This window comes from Schistocerca nitens, chromosome 6 (assembly GCF_023898315.1).
Source record: "Schistocerca nitens isolate TAMUIC-IGC-003100 chromosome 6, iqSchNite1.1, whole genome shotgun sequence".
Classification (NCBI taxonomy): Eukaryota; Metazoa; Arthropoda; class Insecta; order Orthoptera; family Acrididae; genus Schistocerca; species Schistocerca nitens.
This window is the reverse complement of record NC_064619.1, coordinates 492,594,132-492,619,170: the sequence shown is the minus strand read 5'-3', so window position 1 is coordinate 492,619,170 and position 25,039 is coordinate 492,594,132. Positions and strand designations below refer to the sequence as shown.

Genomic DNA, 25,039 nt, shown 5'->3' with positions numbered 1-25,039 from the left:
TGACTATTAAATTTTCGTCTCCCTCCACTATCTGAATAATTTCTTTTATCTCATCACACATTTCATCAATTTCTTCATCATCTGCAGAGCTAGTTGGCATATAAACTTGGACTACTGTAGTACGTGTGGGCTTCGTGTCTATCTTGGCCACAATAATGCGTTCACTATGTTGTCTGTAGTAGCTTACCCACACTCCTATTTTTTTAGTCATTTAAACCTACTCCTGCATTACACCTATTTGATTTTGTATTTATAACCCTGTATTCACCTGACCAAAAGTATTGTTCCTGCTGCCACCGAACTTCACTAATTCCCACTATATCTAACTTTAACCTATCCATTTCCCTTTTTATATTTTGTAACCTACCTGCCCGATTAAGGGATCTGACATTCCATGCTCCGATCCGTAGAACATCAGTTTTCTTTCTCCTGATAATGACGTCCTCCTGAGTAGTCCAGGTGGTGGTGGTGGTGGTTAGTGTTTAACGTCCCGTCGACAACGAGGTCATTAGAGACGGAGCGCAAGCTCGGGTTAGGGAAGGATTGGGAAGGAAATCGGCCGTGCCCTTTCAAAGGAACCATCCCGGCATTTGCCTGAAACGATTTAGGGAAATCACGGAAAACCTAAATCAGGATGGCTGGAGACGGGATTGAACCGTCGTCCTCCCGAATGCGAGTCCAGTGTGCTAACCACTGCGCCACCTCGCTCGGTAGTAGTCCCGGCCCAGAGATCGGAATGAGGGACTATTTTACCTCCGGAATATTTTACCCAAGGGGACGCCATCATCATTTAACCATACAGCAAAGCTGCATGCCCTCGGGAAAAATTACGGCTGTAGTTTCCCGTTGCTTTCAACCGTTTGCAGTACCAGCACAGCATGGCCGTGTTGGTTAGTGTTACAAGGCCAGATCAGTCAATCATCCAGACTGTTGCCCCCTCCAACTACTGAAAAGGCTGCTGCCCCTCTTCAGGAACCACAAGTTTGTCTGGCCTCTCAACAGATAACCCTCCGTTGTGGTTGCACCTACGGTACGGCCATCTGTATCGCTGAGGCACGCAAACCTCCCCACCAACAACAAGGTCCATGGTTCATTGGGGGGGGGGGGGGGGGTGCAACAAACTGTTGAGTGGCGAGTGTGGGGACTGTAGGTTATCATTAGCTGAGTCCGGGATAATTTTGGGACTGGAGAAAGTTTAGTAAGGATAACTCCCATCTCTGCAGTTCAGAAAAGCTGGTGGTGGAGGGGAGGATGCAAATGGTCAAGGTTGTGAAGCAGCGGGTGGTCTGGCCTCTGATGAGGGAGGATAAGCCTGTGACAGGACTGGAGTAGGAAGTGCTGGCTGGGTGGAAAGTCTTACACCAAGGATATGATTCCTGTGACAAGAGGCTAAGAAGACTGGGAGGTACTAGGATATTGTGGAGGTTGGGTGGGTTAAGGAACACCGCTTTAGTAGGGATAGGAAGAATTGTGGGTAGTATGTCTTTCATTTCAGGGCATGATGATGGATAATCAAAACACTGGCAAAGGAAATGGTTGAGTTGTTCCAGCCAAGTGTGGTATTGGGTGACAAAGTGGCAGCTGGTTCTTGGGGATCATGGGAGGATTGGGGGTGTGTAAGGATAGGGCATGGGAAAACAGTCTGTGGTCTGGGGGTACTGCCTGTCTGTGAGGCCTTTGTGAGACCTTGAGCACAATGGGCAATCGAGTTCTTGTAACTGCAGATAGGCCATCCATTGGTGATGTGGAAGGGATAGCAGCTGTTGGAAAGCAGGTACTGTTGGTGTTTGGTGGGTGTAATGTAGATAGAGGTGTGGATGGCGCCATCAGAAAGGAGGAGATCGTCATTCAGGAAGGTGGCATGCAGGGATGAAGGGAACAAAGTGAGAGAGATGTTGAGATTCTGAAGTAATGAGAAGGGGGATGTCTTGGCTCCAAGTCCAGATGAAGATATTGTCAATGAACAAGAACAGACCAGGGGTTTGTGTTTTTGGAAAGCTAGGAAGATTTCCTCTACATGAGTCTGAAAAATGTTGGGAGAGGTAGTGTTCAACAGTCGCAAGACCTTGGGCAAGAGGGTCTTGGTGTATAGAGATTCAGTGACGAGAAGGGATCCAAGAGGTAAAGCAGAGGGGATGTTGGAGGGTTGAGGAAGGAAGTGGTTGGTGTGTTTCATGTAGGAGGCTAGATTTTGGGTGGTTGGTTGAAGGTGTTGGAAAATGAGGGCTGAAATTCTTTCATTGGGGGCACAACAATCAGCAACAATGGGTCATCCAGGATTGTTGATTTTGGGGAGCATGTATAAGGTGGGTGTACATGGGTGAGGAGGGAAATGGACTCAAGGGAGAGGTTCTGGGAAGGGCCTAAGGCTTTAAACAGGGATTGGAGGCTATGTTGGACTTCTAGGATGAAATCACTCTGGCACAGTTTATAGGCAGAGGAATCAGACAAATGGCAGAGGTCGTCCGCCAGGTTGGTGAAATCAGGTGCATTGTATACCAGCTCCGCTACAATCATTGCACATATTGGTATGACTACAAACCAGCTGTCCACCAGGATGAATGACCACCGCCAAACTGCTGCCAAGAACACAGAGGACCACTCTGTGGCACAACATACAGCTGAATATAACATGCTCAATTTCAATGGCTGCTTCACAACCAGGGCCATCTGAAACCTTCCCTCCACCACAAGATTTTCTGAACTCCACATACACATAAAACATATTCCCCATTCCCCAAATTATGCCGTGCCACCTTCGACCTATTGTTCCTCCACCCAACAGTTTGCTCCCTCTTTGTCCTCCTCCCAACTCCTTTTCCTTCATTATCACTGTATGCTGCTCTCTGTCAACACACCCACCAGTCTTTTGCCCTTCTCTGGTCCTCTCCTTTTCTAATCCCTGCCATCTAGTCACATCTTCTTGTCAGACAGCACTCTCCTCTCTCTCGACCCCCCCCCCCCCACCTGTATCCTGCTATCCCTCCCTCTTCCCTGCCCCACTCCAGATTGCTGCTTTCATTCAATGCAGCAGTCGCAAACTGCCCAGAGAAGCCATGTATGCGTGGGGCATGAAAGTGTTGCTTTCTTTTCTGAAGAAGGCTTTGGCTGAAAGCTCAGTGTAACGGTCTTCTCATTGTGCCTGTTTGCAGCTCAACGTGTCATCTTTACAGTTAGCAGCAATCTGTCTTTTTCATACTTGTTGACAGTACTGTAAAAAAGCACAAAAAAGTGTCATACACTAAGATGTTGCAGCATTCAGCCTGTATGGCCAGCAACCCATCTAGCACAACAATGCCGTGGACTGCTTACCTGCCACGCAACTGCTAGTTCCTGTGATATCCTGCTGTGTGACAGTATTTAGGCCTGTGCACAGCCATGCAGAATCAGTTCACATCCAGCCATACATCCGATTGTGTACGATGCCACCGCCAACCAGCTGCCTCCTTGACAGACACAGTCTGGCCTCTGCAGCTCTGCCAGTGGTCCAGTCTCTGTGGTTGGATGTCGTAACCTGGTTCACAAACTTTGGTACAACATTGACTGTATTCTGTTCTTCCAAGGATCTGTATCACTGTATGTATACTAAAAGTATACTCTTGTATAATGTGGTTTCTGTGTGCAGCAGTAGACATTTGTAAATATTAGCTTGTGGAAAACTCGACCAAATACGAGACTTTGAGTGGTTTGTATGAGCATACTGTTTTTTTCCAACAAATTATATTTGTCGGAAATTAGTGACTTCAGTTACATCTATGGCAGATTCTTTATATACAGGGTGTTTCAAAAGGACTTTACAATTTTGAAAATTCATAAAAATTAATTCACAGTACCTACAAAGGTGATTATAGTGTCAATTTGTGGGAGATATATGTATTTCGCAAGCACTGAATTGCACTATAAGGAGTGCTAGTGGCAGTTGTGTTAAAGATGGCTGCCTTCTCTGGGCCTGAGCATGCTAGCTGCGTGTTTTGGTTTGAAAAATCAAAATTGGTGACAACAGTTCAGTGTAATTTCCATATCAAGTACACATAAGATCCTCCTAGTAGGCCAACAGTTTACGAGTGGCATAAATGTTTTGTAGAAACAAGGTGCTTGGTAAGACATGGGAAATCATCAGGTCGTCCAAGCACATCTGATGACGTAGTGATGAGTGAGTAAGACAACGTTTTGTCAACAGCCCTGCAAAATCAACCTGGCATCTCACAAACTGCAAATCCCACATATGACTGTTTGGCATGTGTTGAGAAACCATTTGCATTTGAAACCGTACAGATTGATGATTGTACAAGCAATAAAAGACAATGATAAAATTGCTCGCGAGAACTTCTGTGCAGATATGTTAAATCGATTACATAAGGATGAACATTTCTTGGACAAAATAATCATTTCTGACGAGTCAACTTTTCATTTAAGTGGCCAGCTTAACACACACAGCTGCAGGATTTGGGGCAGTAAAAATCCACATCAAACATTTCAACATGTTCGTGATGGCTCTAAACTGATTGGATGTGTGCAGGATAAGCAACAGAAGCCACATACAACATCTTTAGTTTAAGATAAAAAAGCTTATGTTTCCCTAAAAAATAACACTAATCCCAACTCTGTATCTTTTTTCAATAAATATATATCAATTTTTAAAGTTTTAAAGTCCTTTTTGAAACACCAATTACTATACAACTGTATTTCTCTTTGGCCTCTACAATAACATGCCGACATCACCTTTGCTAACAACCTTTCAATAATTTTCTTATTCTTCGTGAGCCTTGAGAGATGGCAATCCTATCTGCGCCTCAGCATCTCCGCTATATCATGAGTAGGAACTTTCTTTTTCATACTGTTCCATTCCATCCTGGAATTTCCATTGTTTGACTGTTGTAATACCCTTAAATTATGGTCTTTGATGATTATATTGCTCAAAAAGTATGTTTAAGCAGTGGACAGTGTAGTATCAGGATCAGATACACTGTCCTTTGGTGCTTTGATGAATGTTGGGTTACTGGCACATGACATAATAGAGATGGTGCTATTGGGATGAGAATGCTTTGTTCAGGACAGTGTAGTATCAGGATCAGATACACTGTCCTTTGGTGCTTTGATGAATGTTGGGTTACTGGCACATGACATAATAGAGATGGTGCTATTGGGATGAGAATGCTTTGTTCAGGCACCAATGCTGTATGTTTGGCACCATAAATGAAAGCTGAAATGACATGCAAATTTAATTGCATTACTGCATATGTCTGTCACTGCAATAATATGCTGTCAGGATAGAATTAATCCAGACCACTAACAGAGCTCCTGTAACCTTAAATTTCCACATCACTATATTTCTTATTTTTTCAAAAAATTTGATATTAATTTAAAATTGTGTCCTGCAGCACCACTTCACTTTTTTCGAAATTAGTAAGGGCCTGACTAAAATATGAGATACAATGTTAATTTTGTCACTCATGTGTCTGTCAATGATTGGCAGCATTTTTAGTATTACTTTTATTAAACATTTTACTGTGTTTACAATAACTTTCATACAAATAGTTTTTTAAACTGACATAACACAAAATATTTCAGTACAAACATAGAATTATGTGACATACAACTTATGGACGGCTCAATTGTATTTTATGCCTATATCTGGATCATAATAACAAACTATGAATAGAGCAACGAAACACACAAGGTAACATGTGTCGTCCTTAGCGTAAGTTAGTTTAAGTAGTGTATAAGCTTAGGGACCGATGACCTCAGCAGTTTGGTCCCCATAAGACCTTATCACAAATTTCCAATTTTCCACAATGTAACATGAATGTACAAAAGTTAATGGAATGTTTACTTCTTTTAATAGGTGGATAAATTTCTAGGTTCAAATGATACTTTCATTTGTATCTCCAAAAGACGAAGCTATAAGCTGTGTCAAAAGTAAATCCTGTATCACTGGGTAGATAAGAGTGGAAAAATAAAAAGTAAGCAGCAATCTTGTCCCGTTTCTGCTATGATCAAATTGTGTGTTGCTTAATACACATGATTTTGTAATAATTTACATCCCTACATAATACGAAAGGGTGTGGTGGTCTGAACTATAAAAGTTAGGACTCTTGTTCAGTTAACAGAAGGATTGGGCGTATGAGTAACCATGGTCTTTCAAAAGGAACTATTACAGCATTTGCCTTAAACAACTAAGAAACCTAAAGACTTGTCAGACTTGTACAGGGATTGGAAGCACATGGCTCCAAATTTACAACTTTAACATTAATGAATTGTTTCCCTTTTCGGAACAACTGACTGCCTAACATATCTTTCCATACTACTGGTGTACATACTCAGATACAGATCATTAAAGTTCATGTGACATCACTAAAATCTATATTCTCAGTTTAGTACTCTGTCATTTTGTCTTCATCACACACTTTCAATAAAAAATAAATAAATAAATGACTGTTAGTTTTTAACGGAGTTCCCAATGTACATTTCAAAGAACTCTTCTGTTATATGAGGCAGATCCTGTGCAGTCTTACTTTCTCCTTTCCAGTTCTAACATAGACTGGTTCATTTGAGGGAATGGGACCAAACAGTGAGGTCATTAGTCCCCATCGGATTAGGGAAGGAATCGGTCATGCCCTTTCAGAGGGACTATTCCCAGCATTTGCCTGAAGTGATTTAGGGAAATCATGGATTAGAGTTTCACTTCTGTCAATGTTTTATCTTCCTACACCTAGAATAAGAATTAAATATCAAGGCTTCATAAAAAAATTAAAATGAAAAATAAAAATTCTGTGTAAATGACAGAAAATACTGAAGACAAGACACACAGTTGTAAGCAGTTTAGAAAATACTAGTGTTAACAGTGGATAAATTTCTTTTTTAATAGGTGAAAATAGGAGTTTCCCGGTAACATTATCATAGAAAACAAAATACCTCTCATTTGCAGGAAAATACAATGACAAAGGTGAAGCTATAATCTTACTATCTTACCATGAAGTTATAACTTACTGCTAGAGGTGGTGCACTTCAATGAAGTCACACTGGTGACCCATGGGAGTTAAATAAGAAGTCTAAAAAATACTGCAAAAGTCATTCACAAATTCTGCTTGTAATCTAAAATTGTATGGCACAAATGGCTGGGAGACGGGGGGTGGGGGGGGGGGGGGAGTGTGAAACCTGGTGCCAGCACTTAGCCTACTTCTCTCAAATAGCATCAGAGGGGCGAAGAACTTAACGTTCCCATACTACAGATGGACCACCGTCAACAGAGCCAAATGGCCTCACCTCATGAGACAATGTGGAGACATTTGGGATTTAACACAGGACATTGGCACAAAGACTGGTGATCAAAGAGTTTATGCCACCACTTCTCCCCCTGCCGGATCACCACCATTATTTTCATCTAATCTTGGATTTGGCAACAAACTTAAGAGATACAGATATTAGTTTCTTAATAAAGAAAGTAATCGGTTTTTATGACATATATACAAGCACTGCTGAATATGCTTGCACTGATGCACAGTTCGAAACGCCCACAGATCTGGCTGAGAAAGAGAAGCAATGGAAACTGAATAATGCCAATTATTATAGATGAGTAGGAAAGCATCTATACTAGCAAAAGTACTAAATGATGTACGTGGGGGAACGAAATACTCAAATACCACATACTCTTGATGATACATTATAACAGTATAAAACAATTTTGCATATTTTTAAGGCACAGGCAAAAGTGTCGCACTAGAAGCGAGTTATCTCAGATCTTTTTCCGTTAGATGAATATTCTTTTTACATATATTTTAACGTACTTTTCAACGAATAGGTCCTCGGCCATTGCAAAATGAGGTATTAAATTTTTGAACCTACCTGGATTGAAAATATGCACCTTCCATCAAATTTAGACTAAGAGTTCTAATTACAGTAGCATAAAGAAGAACTGAATTTTTTAATTGGTTCATGGCACTGGAACATTATGACTAATGCCAGATGAAAGAAAAAATTACAAATCTCATATTTCTCTAAATACAGTTATATGACCAGAAAACAGAAGAAGTCATTCTGATGTAAGGAAATGTTTTGATGAATTTAGTATAGGCAAAATAGCAAATGCAAGCATTTAATGAAAACAAGAGTGTTAGCTAGTCTGAGACTTCTAACATTACTTCTGCCTACTGATCCCGATTCATACAATACAGTCTGCGAAGGCTAATGTCAGTGGTCCTCATAACTACTACAAAACAATTGTTAAAAATATAAAACATGTCAGACTTGTTATAAAATATATCTGTGAAATGTGTATGTAAAAGTTAGTTGGTAGGCAACAACGAGAATACAGAAGAGTCCGATTCCACCTGTCTGCTTTGACCTATGACATCACCAATATGGCGGAAACAATCATTCTTAATGTCTCCAATACACGCTTATGACATCATTACATAAACACGACAACGGACATGAAAATACATATAAAACCAACAAACATCTCCCTCCAAAAATATAATGAGACTAACTGGACCAATGTGGGAAATTAGGGGTTTCTGGCTGGAGACAAACTAAATATAAACACACACACACACACCATGATCCCGAACCACACAAAATGATGACCTAAAAACACCACAAAATTCCCAAATTCCGCTACAATTACAATATCGACAGGAATCGCTCACTTCCCTTCACCTACAGAGCTCAATTGCAATTGTCGATACCACAAAATAAAAACCAACTATTCCAAAAATTATACTCACACCATGACTGTCGATACCACAAAACCAACACCTAAAACAACAAAAATTGGAATATGACACTTCCCTTGACCTATATAGGTCAACAGCAGCTCACGACACCAAAAACCACATATCTCCAAACTGAATTAAATGACTTACCGCGCGACAAACAGCAAACCAATAACATCAAAATTTCCGTTCTTCTACAACAGTCACGACCGATAAATGCACACTTCAAGCACCAACACCCAAATGAACCCAATACACCACATAACACGCGGACCATATACACACCACCAGAGGGCACCAACCGCAACAAGACGACATCTACAAACACAACACACTCATAAACTGAACTCCATGCCATCATGACGTCACACAACACCACCCTTACATCACAGGTCAAAACCGACGGGTGGCATCGGATGCCTCCGTTGACAACAATAATTTAGTTCAGTACATTTCTTATGTAACTCAGGAACATTTTGGACAAGTAGAAATAATTCATCTCATCAGCAGAATTTCTGCTTTATTAGTTCCTGGTTCTTTTATACAATTACATTATACATTCTCTCTCAGTCTTTTGGTTGTGAGATTAACATCAGCAGTTCTAATAATAAAAGTTTACCCAAAATGATCCATGTAATTAACAATATCACTGCTTTCTTCTTTAATTTCTGGCTCCACTCATTTAACATCTCCATTATACATTCTTTGTCAGTCTTTTAGTGTGAGCTCAGGAACATCTATTTAAGTTAACAGACAATGAGCCATCTTGTTCACAAGATTTGAAATACTCCATTTAGAATACAATAAAAAAATTATATCGTAATTCAATTTGCTAATAATTTCAACATTGCCAAGACACCAACAGTGCCATACTGCTAACATTTGCTTCTTCTCTGCCTTTCAGTAAAATAATGATTACAGTGAAAACTTAATTATAAATTATTTCTACTAAAAAAATGGTCTAAATGAAATATGATTAAAACTTGTTCTGCATTGTCTGCTAACACCATAAATGAGATCATCTTAATTGTAAATGAGCAGTGAATTTATATATTTTTACATTATCAGTACATTATCTTAAATAGATTTTAATTATAACGTTTACCTTGGACGTAAGATACAGAGGTTGTCACAATAAATGTGTTCTACAAAAAGGGTAGGTGCAATAAAAAAATTCCACTCAGCTCAAAGTTTTGCCATCACTCCTGTACTGCTAGATCACATGCATCACTTGGTTTCTTAAAATGAAAAAAATTTTGAATTGGCATATCAACTATAGCACCAGATGATATATAAGCAAATTCTTTGTCAGTCACACTGGCAATAAAATCAGCTAATTACTCACCATTTACATAATTATGAGTATTACAGATTGGTGAAATTCACTATTACTGAATGGATGTCACGCTTTGTCATTTACAAGTGATGTTTATATATTAGGTAACTGATTTTTCACAATATTTAAAATTAGTTAACATTTTTGGCTATTGGACTAGATTTAAACATCCACAGTTTTATTTGTATGTATAAGATCTGCCTCCCAGCTCCAGGTGACACCATACTGAATTAAAAGTATTTATGCATTGCCGACACTTCTTTGCTCATTCCATACTCTGATTATTTCATCAGGGTCAGAATAACCATGTGAAGCTATTACATAATGGTAACTATAGACATTGTAATTCATTTTATAAAAATGAAATTCACTGCAATGAAAAGGTTCAATTCCCAACTTTTTTGCCAAAATTCCCAAGTATATATCATCAAATCGGAAATGTTTTGTGTACAGACTAGCATAATACATGTCAATTAGGGCGTTGCGGGAAAGAATGTATGCTCCTGCAGTGACGTACGGGGGCCACATATTATATGGGTATTCCGACAATGGTACATACCACTTACTGCTAAAATGTCTCTGAGGCGAAGATACAAATACATACCCTGCAAATAAAACAACATCGTCAGCCAATTCAAAATCTTGAAATTGATGTAAGCGTCGCATCATCTGACCAGAAGTATTGTATTGCATGTCGTGTGAGGTACGTCCTTCAATTACGTTCCGTTTTTCGCGTCTCCTTAGTGAAATGACAGGAGTCTCTAAATATTCCGGGTAGTGAGCCGGATTCCGTATAAACCTCAATACATTCTTTGTTGATACATACATGTCATCATCACTGAAAAAATAGAATTGCGCATTGGGACAATATGTGAAAGCCCATGAGATTCCCATCATTGTCTTAATAGTGTTATTGAAATAATCATCGATGAAGTTTGCCTGCACAATGTCACCATGTCTTGCGCTTTCTTTCTGAACTTCTTGTAGCAGTTTTCGATCATCTGCAGTCACACCAAGAACAAAAACTGTTCTGATTTGCACGTCAGAAAATCTCTTTTCAAATCCCCACGTTTCTCGTATTGCCTTTCGGCGATGGAAATTAGGCAGTGCAGATTTTACAATGTATACTATTCGAAGGACTTCTTTGTCTGGAGTGCTACACTTCTTCGTGCACGCAGAAATGAAACTATAATTGTACACATTGATTGGCTTAACGTCAGGTGTTTCGTTATTCTTAAGCTGGTCTACAAAACGTCGTATATCACCCTCATACGGGTAGCTGAAGCTGCTTTTATAATCTCGTTCAAATAAATGAGTGAACAGCCCGAAATAGCCGAAGAAACACATAGTCACAGAAAATAACAATATCCATTTCTTATTTACACGAAAGGGTTTTAATCTCATTTTACATTATTGGGAGATAACGAACCTGTGTCACAACTGAAAAACACACTGCACAACAAATCACACATATATTCGATGGATGATATAAACAAAATATCTCAGCGCCCACTTTCGAAACATACAAGCCTGAACAAATGAATATCGCTACTCGGGCACTATAAACAAACTCCGAAAGTCCGAAGAGTATCCTCATATTACTAAGTGTTCAAATAATGCACATTCAGAATGAAGGACTGAAGTATATAATTTAACTATAAATGGCATTCACATTACACATGTAAGAGAAATTTCCGTACGAACTGATAAAATTCATTGAACTTCGAAAGTATACGGGAAATTTATTTGAATCAATAAGTTTGACTAATGAGTCAAGAGAAGTATTGCATAAGTAATTATTTTCGTCGCTTCTTCACCATTAAACGCATATGAGACTGACACATTTTCTAAAATCTGATTTTTATGAGGGATGTATTTGAGGATAGAACATGATATAATGATCGTTCAGAGTTCAACGAACTTAATGTTTGTGACAGAGATCCGGCCATGTTTGTTGTACTGCAAGTGGGTTGAATATTATCAGTTTGTAGGCAGCTTGAGTGATTTTGTACTGTAATTTTGTGTGAAGCAGTGAGAAACTGTAAGGAATGGAAGGAAGTGAAAGAGGTAGGTGCTTTTTCAGTTGTGTGTCATTGTTCCTGTTTGACACTTTTTGCGTCAGGGCAATGGCAGTGTCAGGGTCGTGAACAGAAATGGTTCAGTGACCGCAATTATGTGTTTTCTTTTTCTTTGGGCAGCATGTTTCTTAGAAAAATAATTTCAGTTTGACAACGAAGTCGGAATTCAGAGCCAAAACATGTCGCACTTAGGTGTTTTCTATTAAATATACTTTCGTTTGTTGCTAGAAATTATTTTAGATTTTCCAGGAATTATCAATATAACTCCACATGTCTGCTTTACTAAATGGTATAATTACGCTCTAAGCATAAACTCTGGTTGACCCTGAAGATTAGTTTTCAAAGTTGTCTCAGAAGTTAATTGGATTTGAATTTCCTAAACAGTTTTCAAGTACTCGACGTCAGTTTTATTTCTTCCTGAAACCTTAGTTAACTGCACTTGTAATGTGTGTTCCTGTTTGTAAATCCTAATCGATAAGTTTACACTTCTCGGGAAAGCGTGCAAATAATAATCCTCGCAGGAAGCCAAAGTGATAAATTATCATTATCAGTGGATTGGCTGCAGGACACTTCAAGGAACAATGTAAAACCGATTTAATGTTGGTCATTTAGCTACTAAGCAAATAGGTTTTAGTTTTTTTTTTAATTATTGCATATCTAAATGGAGTTCACTGTAGAAAGATATCGGCACTCAGATTAAATATGTGTTTGAAATCTGAATTTAATAATAATAATAATAGGCAACTTTTTCAGTTTGACGTAAAAGTATGGTGATTGAACTGCAGGTCTCACTAGACGGAACACAGCACTATTTCAGTGTCAATTACCAGCACATGGCGATTTATCGATTTATTCACTTCGTTGTTGCAAGTCCAAATACACTTAGTATCACAGAACTGTTGCAGGCATTATACATGGATCATTGAGACACCAATCAAACAAATAAGATTGAGTTATCTACTTTTGTTTTAACATTCTGGCAGCGATACAGTGTGTTACGTATTTTCAAAACCTTGAACTGGAGTATTTCGTTGTCTTATTTTCTGTGATCCGGGTACTTCGTTGAAATGTAACATTTTCCGTGTAAGTCTGTATCTGACTGCCATTCTGGAACACTGAATTGTAGCTCTGAACGCAAATGTTTCTGAAAGGTATCTCAAAGAGCATTGCAGAAAAAACACAATGTGTTCTGGTAGAGATTATTACAAACAAAAAAAAAATGCTACATTACAAACAGGTCACACAAAAACCAAGTTGTTTAGTAATATAAGATCAAAACTGTAACCAAATTGTGAGATGACGAACTCCTGAAATGTCAGTGTATTGAATTGTCTTCCATTAATTTTAACATCTATTAATAATTCATATTTTTGTCTTTGTTGATGCATCTTGTCAAACTTTTAAATTTGAATATTTAGTAACAGCATATGGTCTTGAGTCACTGTGTGTTTTGGAACTAAAATCCATGGTTCTTAAGTATTACAGTCCACTTTCGATTTAAATTTGGGCCTGCTGTTACCCTAATTCTGTGGTTTGCCATTACAAATAAGATAGTAATTTTGAGAGAATAGAAATGACGTGCAAAACTAACACTACTAGTGGCCCCAAACGAAACAGACTAAATCTCCACAGACGTATGATGTTGCCAGACATAGCACCACCTTGTCGCAACTCTAAGTTGACAGGTAGTATCAAAGGCTAAAGCTGTCTCAGATATATTGCTACAGTATTAGTAAGTGTAATTTTAGAGTGATGCTTCATGCTTTTTTCCTTCCGTTTTCCATGTGCATTAGTGAAAAACCAATATGTAACTTTTGGGCAATTCCATAATTACGGGTGTTACATGTACACACATTAAATTCAGGAAAAATAATGTAAGGAAAAATATTTATTGAATTTAATATTGAAAACTTTTAAGGCTTACATTATATTTCATGTTAGAAATGTTGATACTGGAATTATTTTATTGTTCTCCTGGTTATTAATCAAAAAAGTAGTGTTACGGGTGTTACCAAAAGTAGACCTGGCCCCTGTTATGAGTTAGGGAATTCTCTATATATTTTTTGCTGTTACGGGTGTTACACTAAATGTTACGGGTGTTATATAGATGCATCGGATTTGATTCTTGAAGGAATAAATCTGCCTCTTACAATTGCATAAAAAGAAAAGAAGTATTGTAGTTTATTTGGAATAAAAGTATGTACTTAAGAAAACATATTTGAAGGATAAAGCTATTTATTACACAAAGAATTTTGTTACAATTTTATAGTACAACTAGACCAAGATATCGTTACTTAACATTTACCTCATTTTGTAGGCCTAATAAATTTATGACAAAAATGTTTTCTTATTGTTGATAGGTTTAAAAACTTCATTTAATAAACTTTTTCAGCAACATCCAATTCAAAATTGAACTCATAGTACAAACGGTTACCTTGTTGTTTGATTTCTGGTGTTGTTGCCTTAGGTAGTACTTGACTGAATTTCACAAAACAAACATCAGTTTCATCTAGTTTAAAAAGTGTTTTACTTTTTCCTACTGACTTCAGAAACATTATTTTCACATCCTCCTCTTCATCAACCTCACTCTGGCAGATTCCCAATTAATGGTGTTGAATTTTGGATAGTGTTGGCTTCTTTTTGTCACTTGGAATGTCAACCAAGACAAATAACCTAAATTTTAAATCAGACTTTTCAAGTTTATTAGTTAGGCTTAACTCACAAGTACTTCCAATATTGTCTTGTGATTCAGATAGTGAAACAGTCTCCTGATCAGAATCATCAGAACTGCACACTTCATAAAAGTTTATGCATCTTTTTGTATGTAATGTTTTAACTTTGGCATGCTCAGTAATAAATACTGACATCCTTGTCATTAATGAGTCTCCTGTTTTTGAAACCAGCAAATCGGTTGTGTTATAAGCCCGAAAGTGATGGCAGCCCTGGATTTGAGGAATTGCTTGTAAATGTTTCCACCTTTCATACAAAATAGGAATGTTATGCCCCACTTTTATCTTATCAACCTGTAGTACCTTAACTGTAGAAAAATTCTTCAGAGTGTAGTCATAAAAGTCAAGACCTCAACGGCAGTGAAGGCGGAGATGAAGATCATCGGTACGGCGGAACTGGCGGAAGAGGCAACCTTGCTTTTTGGGATACTATAAAAGCTATCGTCCAAGGTTATTTGGACAAAGGGCACGACGGTTCCACAGGTTAGTGGCGGTAACCCTACAGCGTCTGTCCCACATGTTAGTGGTGGCTGATCTATAAAATTCAGAAGTGGAACTCTGAGCTTAACCAGACTGAATCTCAATTTCAGTCACAAACCCAGTCCAATTAAATCAACATGGATACAGCACCTTCAAAGACAAATTACCCCAGTGGGTCAAATCCCACGGTTGAAAAACCGCAAGTGGTCTATTCGGATTCTGGGGAGACCACAGAAGTGTGCATGGAGGTAAATCGGAGTACCTCAAAACCCCGTAATAAGAAAATCAAACCAAAATCTAGAATCTGGCTAATGACATTTAATGTAAATTCTCTCTTAAAAATGGGAAAACTAAAAAACATCCTGGACAAATCCAGAGAAAGTAAAATCAAAATTATTGCATTTCAGGAATCACGATATACAGATGAAAATCTTTTTGATTCGGAATGATACAGGATATACAAAGGAAAACCTGGAAAACGAGCCACGGCAAATTGTCCACAATTTGGAACTGGATTTATAGTAGATACATCAATACTTGATTCAGTTGAAACTTTCAAATCTTACTCAGGTCGACTCTCCACGATGACAATAAAATCAGCTAATAAGATATACACCCTAATCAACGGACATGCACCAACTAACATCACTAACAAAAACAAAATAGAAGAAGTAGAAGAATTCTGGAACCAATTAGATAATGTTCTCCAAAAAATCCCAAATAACCATGTCAAAATAGTTATGGGCGATTTCAATGCACAAATCGGTAAAGAAAAGAAATATCAATATTGGGTAGGTAAATGGTCAGGGCATACACAGACCAACCGGAACGGCATGCGATTCATTGAAATCTGCAAAAACCATGACCTATTTTTCAAATCAACATTTTTCAAGAAAAGAGCCTCGAAAACGAAAACTTGGATCTCACCTAATCCATTACTAGGTGAATATCAGTTGGATCATGTAATAATCTCCCGCGTAAAAACAGTAGAAATCATGAAACTTAAAGTCCTTAATGGACTAGACCTAGATTCCGACCATTACCCAACAAAATTCTCCCTAGATGTCATTCCAGAAAAAAGAAAATTCACTAAGAAATCTCCACACCGTAAATATGATGTACAAAAGATAAATGGCAATGAACAATTTACAAAAGAAGCGCAATATTTAAAACCACAAAATTGGCAACAACTGCAAGCAGGACTTTTAAATGCAGCTGAAACTGTAGCACCACAAACAAGAACACGTAAACACCCATGGTGGACAGATGAGTGTGACCAACTGATAAATCTCAGACAACAGGCGTGGCAAAATTGGTTGTGCAACAAAAATTAAAAGACCCTGGAAGATCTCAAAGATACCAGGAAAACAGTCACAAAAGCAATACAAACAGTCCGTAAACAACACGGAGACAAAAAAAAAAAATTGCAAGACATAGAAAATGATTTCAAGAAAAACAATTCCCGAAATTTCTACAGAGTATTCAAACAAAAATTAACAAAGTACTCTCCTCCATCACTCCAGTTCAAAAATGACCATGGGGAAATTGCTCATAGCAACACCGAAAACTGTGAAATTCTTGCAAAATACTTTTCTAAATTACTGAATTGTGAAAAGCCTGCAGGAAAATTTGAATTCCATCGTACACAACGAAACCCAGACTCAAAGCCACCAAGTTTACAAGAGATTAAAGAGATAATTCAGTCACTGAAAAATAACAAAGCATCAGGAGAAGACCAAATCATTGCAGAATTATGGAAAAATGCAGGAGAAAATCTTATTGCAAAACTCAAAGAAATTATACATGAAATCTGGAAAACTGAAAAAATCCCCACAGATTGGAAGACTGCAATCATACATCCTCTGTACAAAAAAGGAAGTAAAACAGACCCCAACAACTGTCGTGGAATCTCTTTATTGTCAATAACATACAAAATTCTGTCTAAAGCCCTACTAAACCGCCAGAACCTCAGCTGGATTCAAAACTAGGCGAATACCAAGGTGGGTTCAGAAAAGGTCGATCTTGCGTAGAGCAGATCCTTAACTTGAAAAACTCAGTGAAATATTTACATAGTACTTCAAACAAAAGTTATGTCATCACGTTTGTCGACTTTAAAAAAGCATATGACAGTATGGACCGAGAATCCCTTTTTGAAGTATTAGCAGAATTTGGACTAGATCAAAAGACAACAAACATCATAAAAGAAACACTCACGGAGACCAAACCCAAAGTAAAATTTATGGGAGAATTGAGCACAGAATTTGAAATAGACACAGGAGTACGACAAGGGGATGTACTGTCCCCAGTGCTCTTCAATTGTGCTCTTGAAAAAGTTGTTAGAGAATGGAAAAAAGCAGGTGCGCCAGCACACAGACTGGGACCAAGACATAAGGACATAGAATTACACTGTTTAGCATTTGCTGATGACATGGCACTGATCGCACAAGACATTACTGATGCACAGAAACAGCTAGAATTATTACAAGAACAGGCAGCTAAAATAGGATTACAAATTTCATTTGAAAAAACAAAATTTATGACTGACGTCAAAGATGCACCTTCTGATCTCAAAATTGGTAATAACTACATCTCTCGAGTAAAAGAATTTAAATATTTAGGTGAATGGATTGCAGAAAATTGTAATGAAAAGAAATCTGTCAGATCAAGAGTCCAGAAAATGGAGACGGCGTTTCAGTTAGCAAAAAACATTTACAACGAAAAGAGTCTCTTGTGGAACTGCAAAATACGACACTACACAACAGTAATTAGACCCGAAGCTCTCTACGCATCTGAGACACTAAACCTTCAACACAGAACACTAAAAGAGGAATTAGAAGTGAAATAACGTAAGATAATGAGGAAAATCCTAGGACCAAGAACTAAAGATGGGGTACATTATCCAAAACCCAATGCAGAAATATATAAAAATATCTCCAAAATAACAGACACAATGCGCATGAGAAGAATCCAATTCATGGGGCACTTAGAAAGAATGGACTCAAACAGGTTAACGCACAAAATCCATACATTTTTAAAGAACAAAACTACAAGACCGAACTGGTACAAACAGACGGAAAAAGACCTGAGAGAATTAGGGTCTCCAAATCTACATGATAGAAATGAAATCAGAAAAATCACAAACACATGGGGTTTTGAGGAAGAAGAGAGAAAAACTAACCGACATACATGGTCTACGCAACGAAAGCTAGCCCATTCGTTGTTTATGAAGGAATACTGGGTGAAAAGGAAGGCCAACAAATGTTGATTACGCGTGGTCCTAAGTGATCCATCCGCGAAGAAGAAGAAGAAAAAGTCAATTGCGTTGTTAATAATAACTTTCCTAGGTCTAACAGCTGTCCACACACTCCTCTTCAGTGCACCTCCTATGCCATCCATGGCTCCTTTACCATGTGAACTGGCAAAAAAATTCCACTCAACTGTCAATCCAAAGTTTCAGAGTCAATTATATCGGAAACTATCTTTTTAATAACACCAGATTTTTTACTGGGGCTTTTTGGAAGTACCTTCAACACTTTCTTCACAGCTTTACCAAATGTCTGTTTACACTTATAAGTCCCAATAGGAGAAGATTCATTTGGAACTTTTGATCTTGCGAGTTCTAGTTTTTTCTTTTCTCTGAGCTCTCACTCTCTTATTTTTGTTCGATTCTTATCTCTTAAGATGTTGATTATTTTTCTTTTTTTAACCTGCAGTCTTCTTAATTTGTCTCATTCTCGTTCTTTCTTCAAGTAAGCTTCTCCGTTTTCATTGTTTTCTTTCATCTTTTCTTGGTACTTCTTCACTCTTTCCCTTGCTGGTACTGGTGCCATGGTCTCCGAAGACAGAAATCCTGATAATGTAGGCCTATATATGTATAAACATAACACTGTGCAGAGAGATAAAAGTAAAAGACATTGTTAAACATAGGCTCTTATGAATGACTAGAATTTGGCTCAATGAGCAGTTTACTGGGCCTATATAAAATTTAAAACTGAGGTTAGCAATATTGTTGTTCTTGGAAAAGTTAGAATGGAAAACATAAACTATATGTAATCTGAAGAATTTTGGGCTTAATTAACTTTTTAGAAGAATGTCAGTTGAGTCATGTTAATGCCCTAATTAACTTTTATAATGTAGGTGTAGTGCTTAAACAAATGTATGCAATGGAATAAAATTTTTAGTTTTCATGCTTAAAATTGTTTTCAAAAATGGCTCTGAGCACTATGGGACTTAACATCTGTAGTCATGTCCCCTAAAACTTAGAACTACTTAAACCTAACTAACCTAAGGACATCACACACATCCATGCCCTAGGTAGGATTCGAACCTGCGACCGTAGCGGTCACGCGGTTCCAGACTGAAGCGCCTAGAACTGCACGGCCACACCGGCCGGCAAAACTGTTTTCATATGTAATAAACATAGTTAAGAAACTTTATTCATTAATAATAATACCCTTTGGTTATAATTTAAATGTAGGGCCTAGGCCTACGAAAGATTAAGGTGGCATTAAACCTTCGAATTCAAGTTACGGGTGTTAGCATGTGTTAAGTAACACCCGAAACAAAAATTAATAACACCCGTAACAGCTCTAAGAGTATTAAATAAGATTTCAAAATGCCATGTAATGGTATGATATTGTAAAACATGTGCATAACCTCACTTTTACAGAAATGTATTGTACAGAACAAATTTACTAGATTACAAATTAAACTTTTGTATCTTTTTTGTTGCGGGTGTTACAAGCTGCATATATATTATAAAACTAACAAAATAAAGAAATGCAATTAGCTTATCTCAGCAAAATGAATTATTATGAGCTATAACAATGTTGACTTCAATATTCTTTGCAACAATAGAGCAATCAGTCAGAGATAACACAACTAATCTTGATCTGGAAATAGCATAAAACATACCTCTCTTTGGTGCCATAGAGTAGTGCACTTTAAACACTTAGTGAAGGTAGAAATTTATTTTTTTCATATTCATGATTATTTTGCAATGAACAAATGTACTTTTAACTTGGCATTTTTAAGGTTATATTTGTAATATTGTCATTTTAATTTTTTTGTCAGAAAGTCTCTTTAACATGGAATGACCCTTTTACCCAATCTTTGCATTGTGTAGGCAGTGGTTTTGAAGTTAGCAAGGTTGTCTATGTCCAGTAGTTACTTTGTGATTGTGGAACTTTTGGAGTGAGGGTTTGTCAAGAGTTACTTAAAGTAAGATAGTGACAGAATGTGAAGCTAGCAGCCAGTGGACCAGAGGAGTCCATCACACAATCACTGACAGGAAATCTATGTTCTGCCTCTTTCATTGTTTTTTGAATTAATGTAAAAGTAATGGTTGTCTTAGTTTAACAGCTGCCAAGTAAAAGCTATATCAGATACACTAATCAAATGAATGATGTTTCTGCTATAAAATGTAAATATGTCATAGTAAATATAATGAATAATTAGTGACCAGAGTTAAAATGTTGCAAGATAAATAGTCCGGTTTTGTGGAGGTGGAAGTAAACACTAGTACTTTTAATTTTGATTCAACATTTCCATCAGAAGATCTGTGCTAACAGCCAAGTCAAAATTTAACAAAAATTGCAGTGAATTTTTACTGAGTTTACACTGAGGTGACAAAAGTCATGGGATACCACTTAATACTGTGTCAGACCTTCTTTTGCCCGACGTAGTGCAGCAACTTGATGTGGCATGGACTCAACAAGTCATTGGAAGTCCCCTCCAGAAATATTGAGCCATGGTACCTCGGTACCTGTCCATAATTGTGAAAGTGTTGCTGGTGCTCAATTTTGTGCATGAACTCACCTCTCAATTATCTCCCTAAATGTTCACTGGGATTCATGTCAGGTGATGTGGCTGGTCAAATCATTCACCTGATTGAATGAATGTCCTGCAAACCAGTCACGAACAATTGTGGCCCAGTGTAATTTAGCATTGTAATCGAAAGAAATTCCATTGTTGTTTGGGAACATAAAGTCTATGAATGACAGAACCAGAGGACCCAGTCCATTCTATGTAAACACTGTCTACACAATCATGGAGCCACCACCAGCTTGCCAGTGCCTTGTTGACAACTTGGGTCCATGGCTTCATTGGGCCTGCACCACACTCAAACCCTACCATCAGCTCATACCGACAGAAATTGGGACTTACAGGCCCGGTTTTCTAGTCATCTAGGATCCAATCAATACGGTCACAAGCCCAGCTGTAGCTAAGGCACTTGCATCAGTTGACTGCTGTCATAGCCCATTCACGCCAAAGTTTGCCGCACTGCCCTATTGGATATGTTTGTGGTATGCCCCACATTGATTTCTGTGTTTGTTTCAGACAATATTACTTGTCTGTTAGCACTGACAACTCTTTGCAAACATCTCTGCTCTCAGTTGTGCTCCCTGCCGCCGTTGGATAAACAGCTGCAGCAGCAAGTCGTATACTCCTAGCTCACTCATTTCTTACATAGTTTAATTCTTAATTTCTTTGCGTGTTTTTGGTACTTGCATTGTTTGATACATAAATTTCGGGCGTATTATAGTATTTGAGAGTTGTAGCATCGCGTTTTAGTACCTGAATAGTGTAAATTCGCGTAGTCGTTTGTCTTCTGTTTTTGTTTTGAACGGCCAGTGTCGGTTGGTCACAGTCAGTGTGCTCCCTGCCGCCGTTGGATAAGCAGCTGCAGCAGCAAGTCGTATACTCCTAGCTCACTCATTTCTTACATAGTTTAATTCTTAATTTCTTTGCGTGTTTTTGGTACTTGCATTGTTTAATTCATAAATTTCGGGCGTATTATAGTATTTGAGAGTTGTAGCATCGTGTTTTAGTACCTGAATAGTGTAAAATCGCGTAGTCTCCTTCCGCTGTCGAGCAGTGTGTCAGCAGTGCGCAAGTAGCAGCATTACTGCATTTACTAGGCAATCTTGTATTTTAATAACCGTTTAAATTTTGTCGATTTGTTTGCGCTCTCTGTAGATTAGTTCAGACGTTCTTTGCAAAACAGTTTTTAGCATGGATAGGGACTGCAACTGCTGTGTTCGGATGCAGGCTGAGTTGGCATCCCTTCGCTCCCAGCTTCAGGCAGTGTTGGCTTCGGTCACACAGCTTGAGGCTGTTGCCAATGGGCATCACTGTGGGGGTCCGGATGGGGGTTTGTCGGGGACGGCCAGCTCGTCCCACGCATCCCCAGATCGGACTACGACTGTGGTTGCCCGGGATACTGCCCGCATTGAGGCGGATCCCTCACCTGTGGTAGAGTGGGAGGTCGTCTCAAGGTGAGGTAGGGGGCGAAAGACATTCCGGAGGGCTGAACGGAAGGCCTCTCCAGTTGTCTGACGAACCGGTTTCAGGCTCTGTCTCAGGCTGATACTGATCTTCGGCCTGACATGGCTGCTTGTCCTGTTCCAGAGGTTGCCCCTCAGTCTGCAAGATCCGGGCGGTCGCAGAGGGTGGGCTTACTGGTAGTTGGGAGCTCCAACGTCAGGCGCGTAATGGGGCCCCTTAGGGAAATGGCAGCAAGAGAGGGGAAGAAAACCAATGTGCACTCCGTGTGCATACCGGGGGGAGTCATTCCAGATGGGGAAAGGGTCCTTCCGGATGCCATGAAGGGTACAGGGTGCACCCATCTGCAGGTGGTCGCTCATATCGGCACCAATGATGTGTGTCGCTATGGATCGGAGGAAATCCTCTCTGGCTTCCGGCGGCTATCTGATTTGGTGAAGACTGCCAGTCTCGCTAGCGGGATGAAAGCAGAGCTCACCATCTGCAGCATCATCGACAGGACTGACTGCGGACCTTTGGTACAGAGCCGAGTGGAGGGTCTGAATCAGAGGCTGAGACGGTTCTGCGACCATGTGGGCTGCAGATTCCTCGACTTGCGCCATAGGGTGGTGGGGTTTCGGGTTCCGCTGGATAGGTCAGGAGTCCACTACACGCAACAAGCGGCTACACGGGTAGCAGGGGTTGTGTGGCGTGGGCTGGGCGGTTTTTTAGGTTAGGTGGCCTTGGGCAAGTACAGAAAGGGCAACAGCCTCAAGGGGTGCGGGGCAAAGTCAGGACATGCGGGGACCAAGCAGCAATCGGTATTGTAATTGTCAACTGTCGAAGCTGCGTTGGTAAAGTACCGGAACTTCAAACGCTGATAGAAAGCACCGAAGCTGAAATCGTTATAGGTACAGAAAGCTGGCTGAAGCCAGAGATAAATTCTGCCGAAATTTTTACAAAGGTACAGACGGTGTTTAGGAAGGATAGATCGCATGCAACCGGTGGTGGAGTGTTCGTCACTGTTAGTAGTAGTTTATCCTGTAGTGAAGTAGAAGTGGATAGTTCCTGTGAATTATTATGGGTGGAGGTTACACTCAACAACCGAGCTAGGTTAATAATTGGCTCCTTTTACCGACCTCCCGACTCAGCAGCGTTAGTGGCAGAACAACTGAGAGAAAATTTGGAATACATTTCACATAAATTTCCTCAGCATGTTATAGTCTTAGGTGGAGATTTCAATTTACCAGATATAGACTGGGACACTCAGATGTTTAGGACGGGTGGTAGGGACAGAGCATCGAGTGACATTATACTGAGTGCACTATCCGAAAATTACCTCGAGCAATTAAACAGAGAACCGACTCGTGGAGATAACAAACAGACCCGAACTTTTCGACTCTGTAAGTGCAGAACAGGGAATCAGTGATCATAAGGCCGTTGCAGCATCCCTGAATATGGAAGTTAATAGGAATATAAAAAAAGGGAGGAAGGTTTATCTGTTTAGCAAGAGTAATAGAAGGCAGATTTCAAACTACCTAACAGATCAAAACGAAAATTTCTGTTCCGACACTGACAATGTTGAGTGTTTATGGAAAAAGTTCAAGGCAATCGTAAAATGCGTTTTAGACAGGCACGTGCCGAGTAAAACTGTGAGGGACGGGAATAACCCACCGTGGTACAACAACGAAGTTAGGAAACTACTGCGAAAGCAAAGAAAGCTTCACTCCAAGTTTAAACGCAGCCAAAACCTCTCAGACAAACAGAAGCTAAACGATGTCAAAGTTAGCGTAAGGAGGGCTATGCGAGAAGTGTTCAGTGAATTCGAAAGTAAAATTCTATGTACCGACTTGACAGAAAATCCTAGGAAGTTCTGGTCTTACGTTAAATCAGTAAGTGGCTCGAAACAGCATATCCAGACACTCCGGGATGATGATGGCATTGAAACAGAGGATGACACGCGTAAAGCTGAAAGACTAAACACCTTTTTCCAAAGCTGTTTCACAGAGGAAGACCGCACTGCAGTTCCTTCTCTAAATCCTCGCACAAACGAAAAAATGGCTGACATCGAAATAAGTGTCCAAGGAATAGAAAAGCAACTGGAATCACTGAACAGAGGAAAGTCCACTGGACCTGACGGGATACCAATTCGATTCTACACAGAGTACGCGAAAGAACTTGCCCCCTTCTAACAGCCGTGTACCGCAAGTCTCTAGAGGAACGGAGGGTTCCAAATGATTGGAAAAGAGCACAGGTAGTCCCAGTCTTCAAGAAGGGTCGTCGAGCAGATGTGCAAAACTATAGACCTATATCTCTGACGTCGATCTGTTGTAGAATTTTAGAACATGTTTTTTGCTCGAGTATCATGTCGTTTTTGGAAACCCAGAATCTACTCTGTAGGAATCAACATGGTTTCCGGAAACAGCGATCGTGTGAGAC

General features: G+C 39.1%; 2 protein-coding genes across 2 annotated transcripts in view; one reads left to right on the top strand and one right to left on the bottom strand.

The window, feature by feature from the left end:
* Positions 1–5,529: 5,529 nt before the first annotated feature.
* On the bottom strand, positions 5,530–11,757 carry LOC126262552 (beta-1,3-galactosyltransferase brn). The gene has a single exon (XM_049959247.1). The coding sequence runs from the start codon at positions 11,452–11,454 to the stop codon at positions 10,291–10,293; it is 1,164 nt and encodes a 387-aa protein (XP_049815204.1). The 5' UTR covers positions 11,455–11,757; the 3' UTR covers positions 5,530–10,290.
* Positions 11,758–11,982: 225 nt separating this feature from the next.
* LOC126262551 (retinoic acid receptor RXR) overlaps positions 11,983–25,039 on the top strand; it is a 141,296-nt gene continuing 128,239 nt past the window's right edge. The window contains exon 1 of the mRNA XM_049959246.1: positions 11,983–12,117. Within this exon, the coding sequence (XP_049815203.1) occupies positions 12,099–12,117 (19 nt within the window). The 5' untranslated portion in view covers positions 11,983–12,098. The remainder of the gene's footprint in view (positions 12,118–25,039) is intronic.

Excerpts from the sequence above, each read along its gene's own strand:
- LOC126262552 (XM_049959247.1), bottom strand. The coding sequence starts at position 11,454 with ATGAGATTAAAACCCTTTCGTGTAAATAAGAAATGGATATTGTTATTT.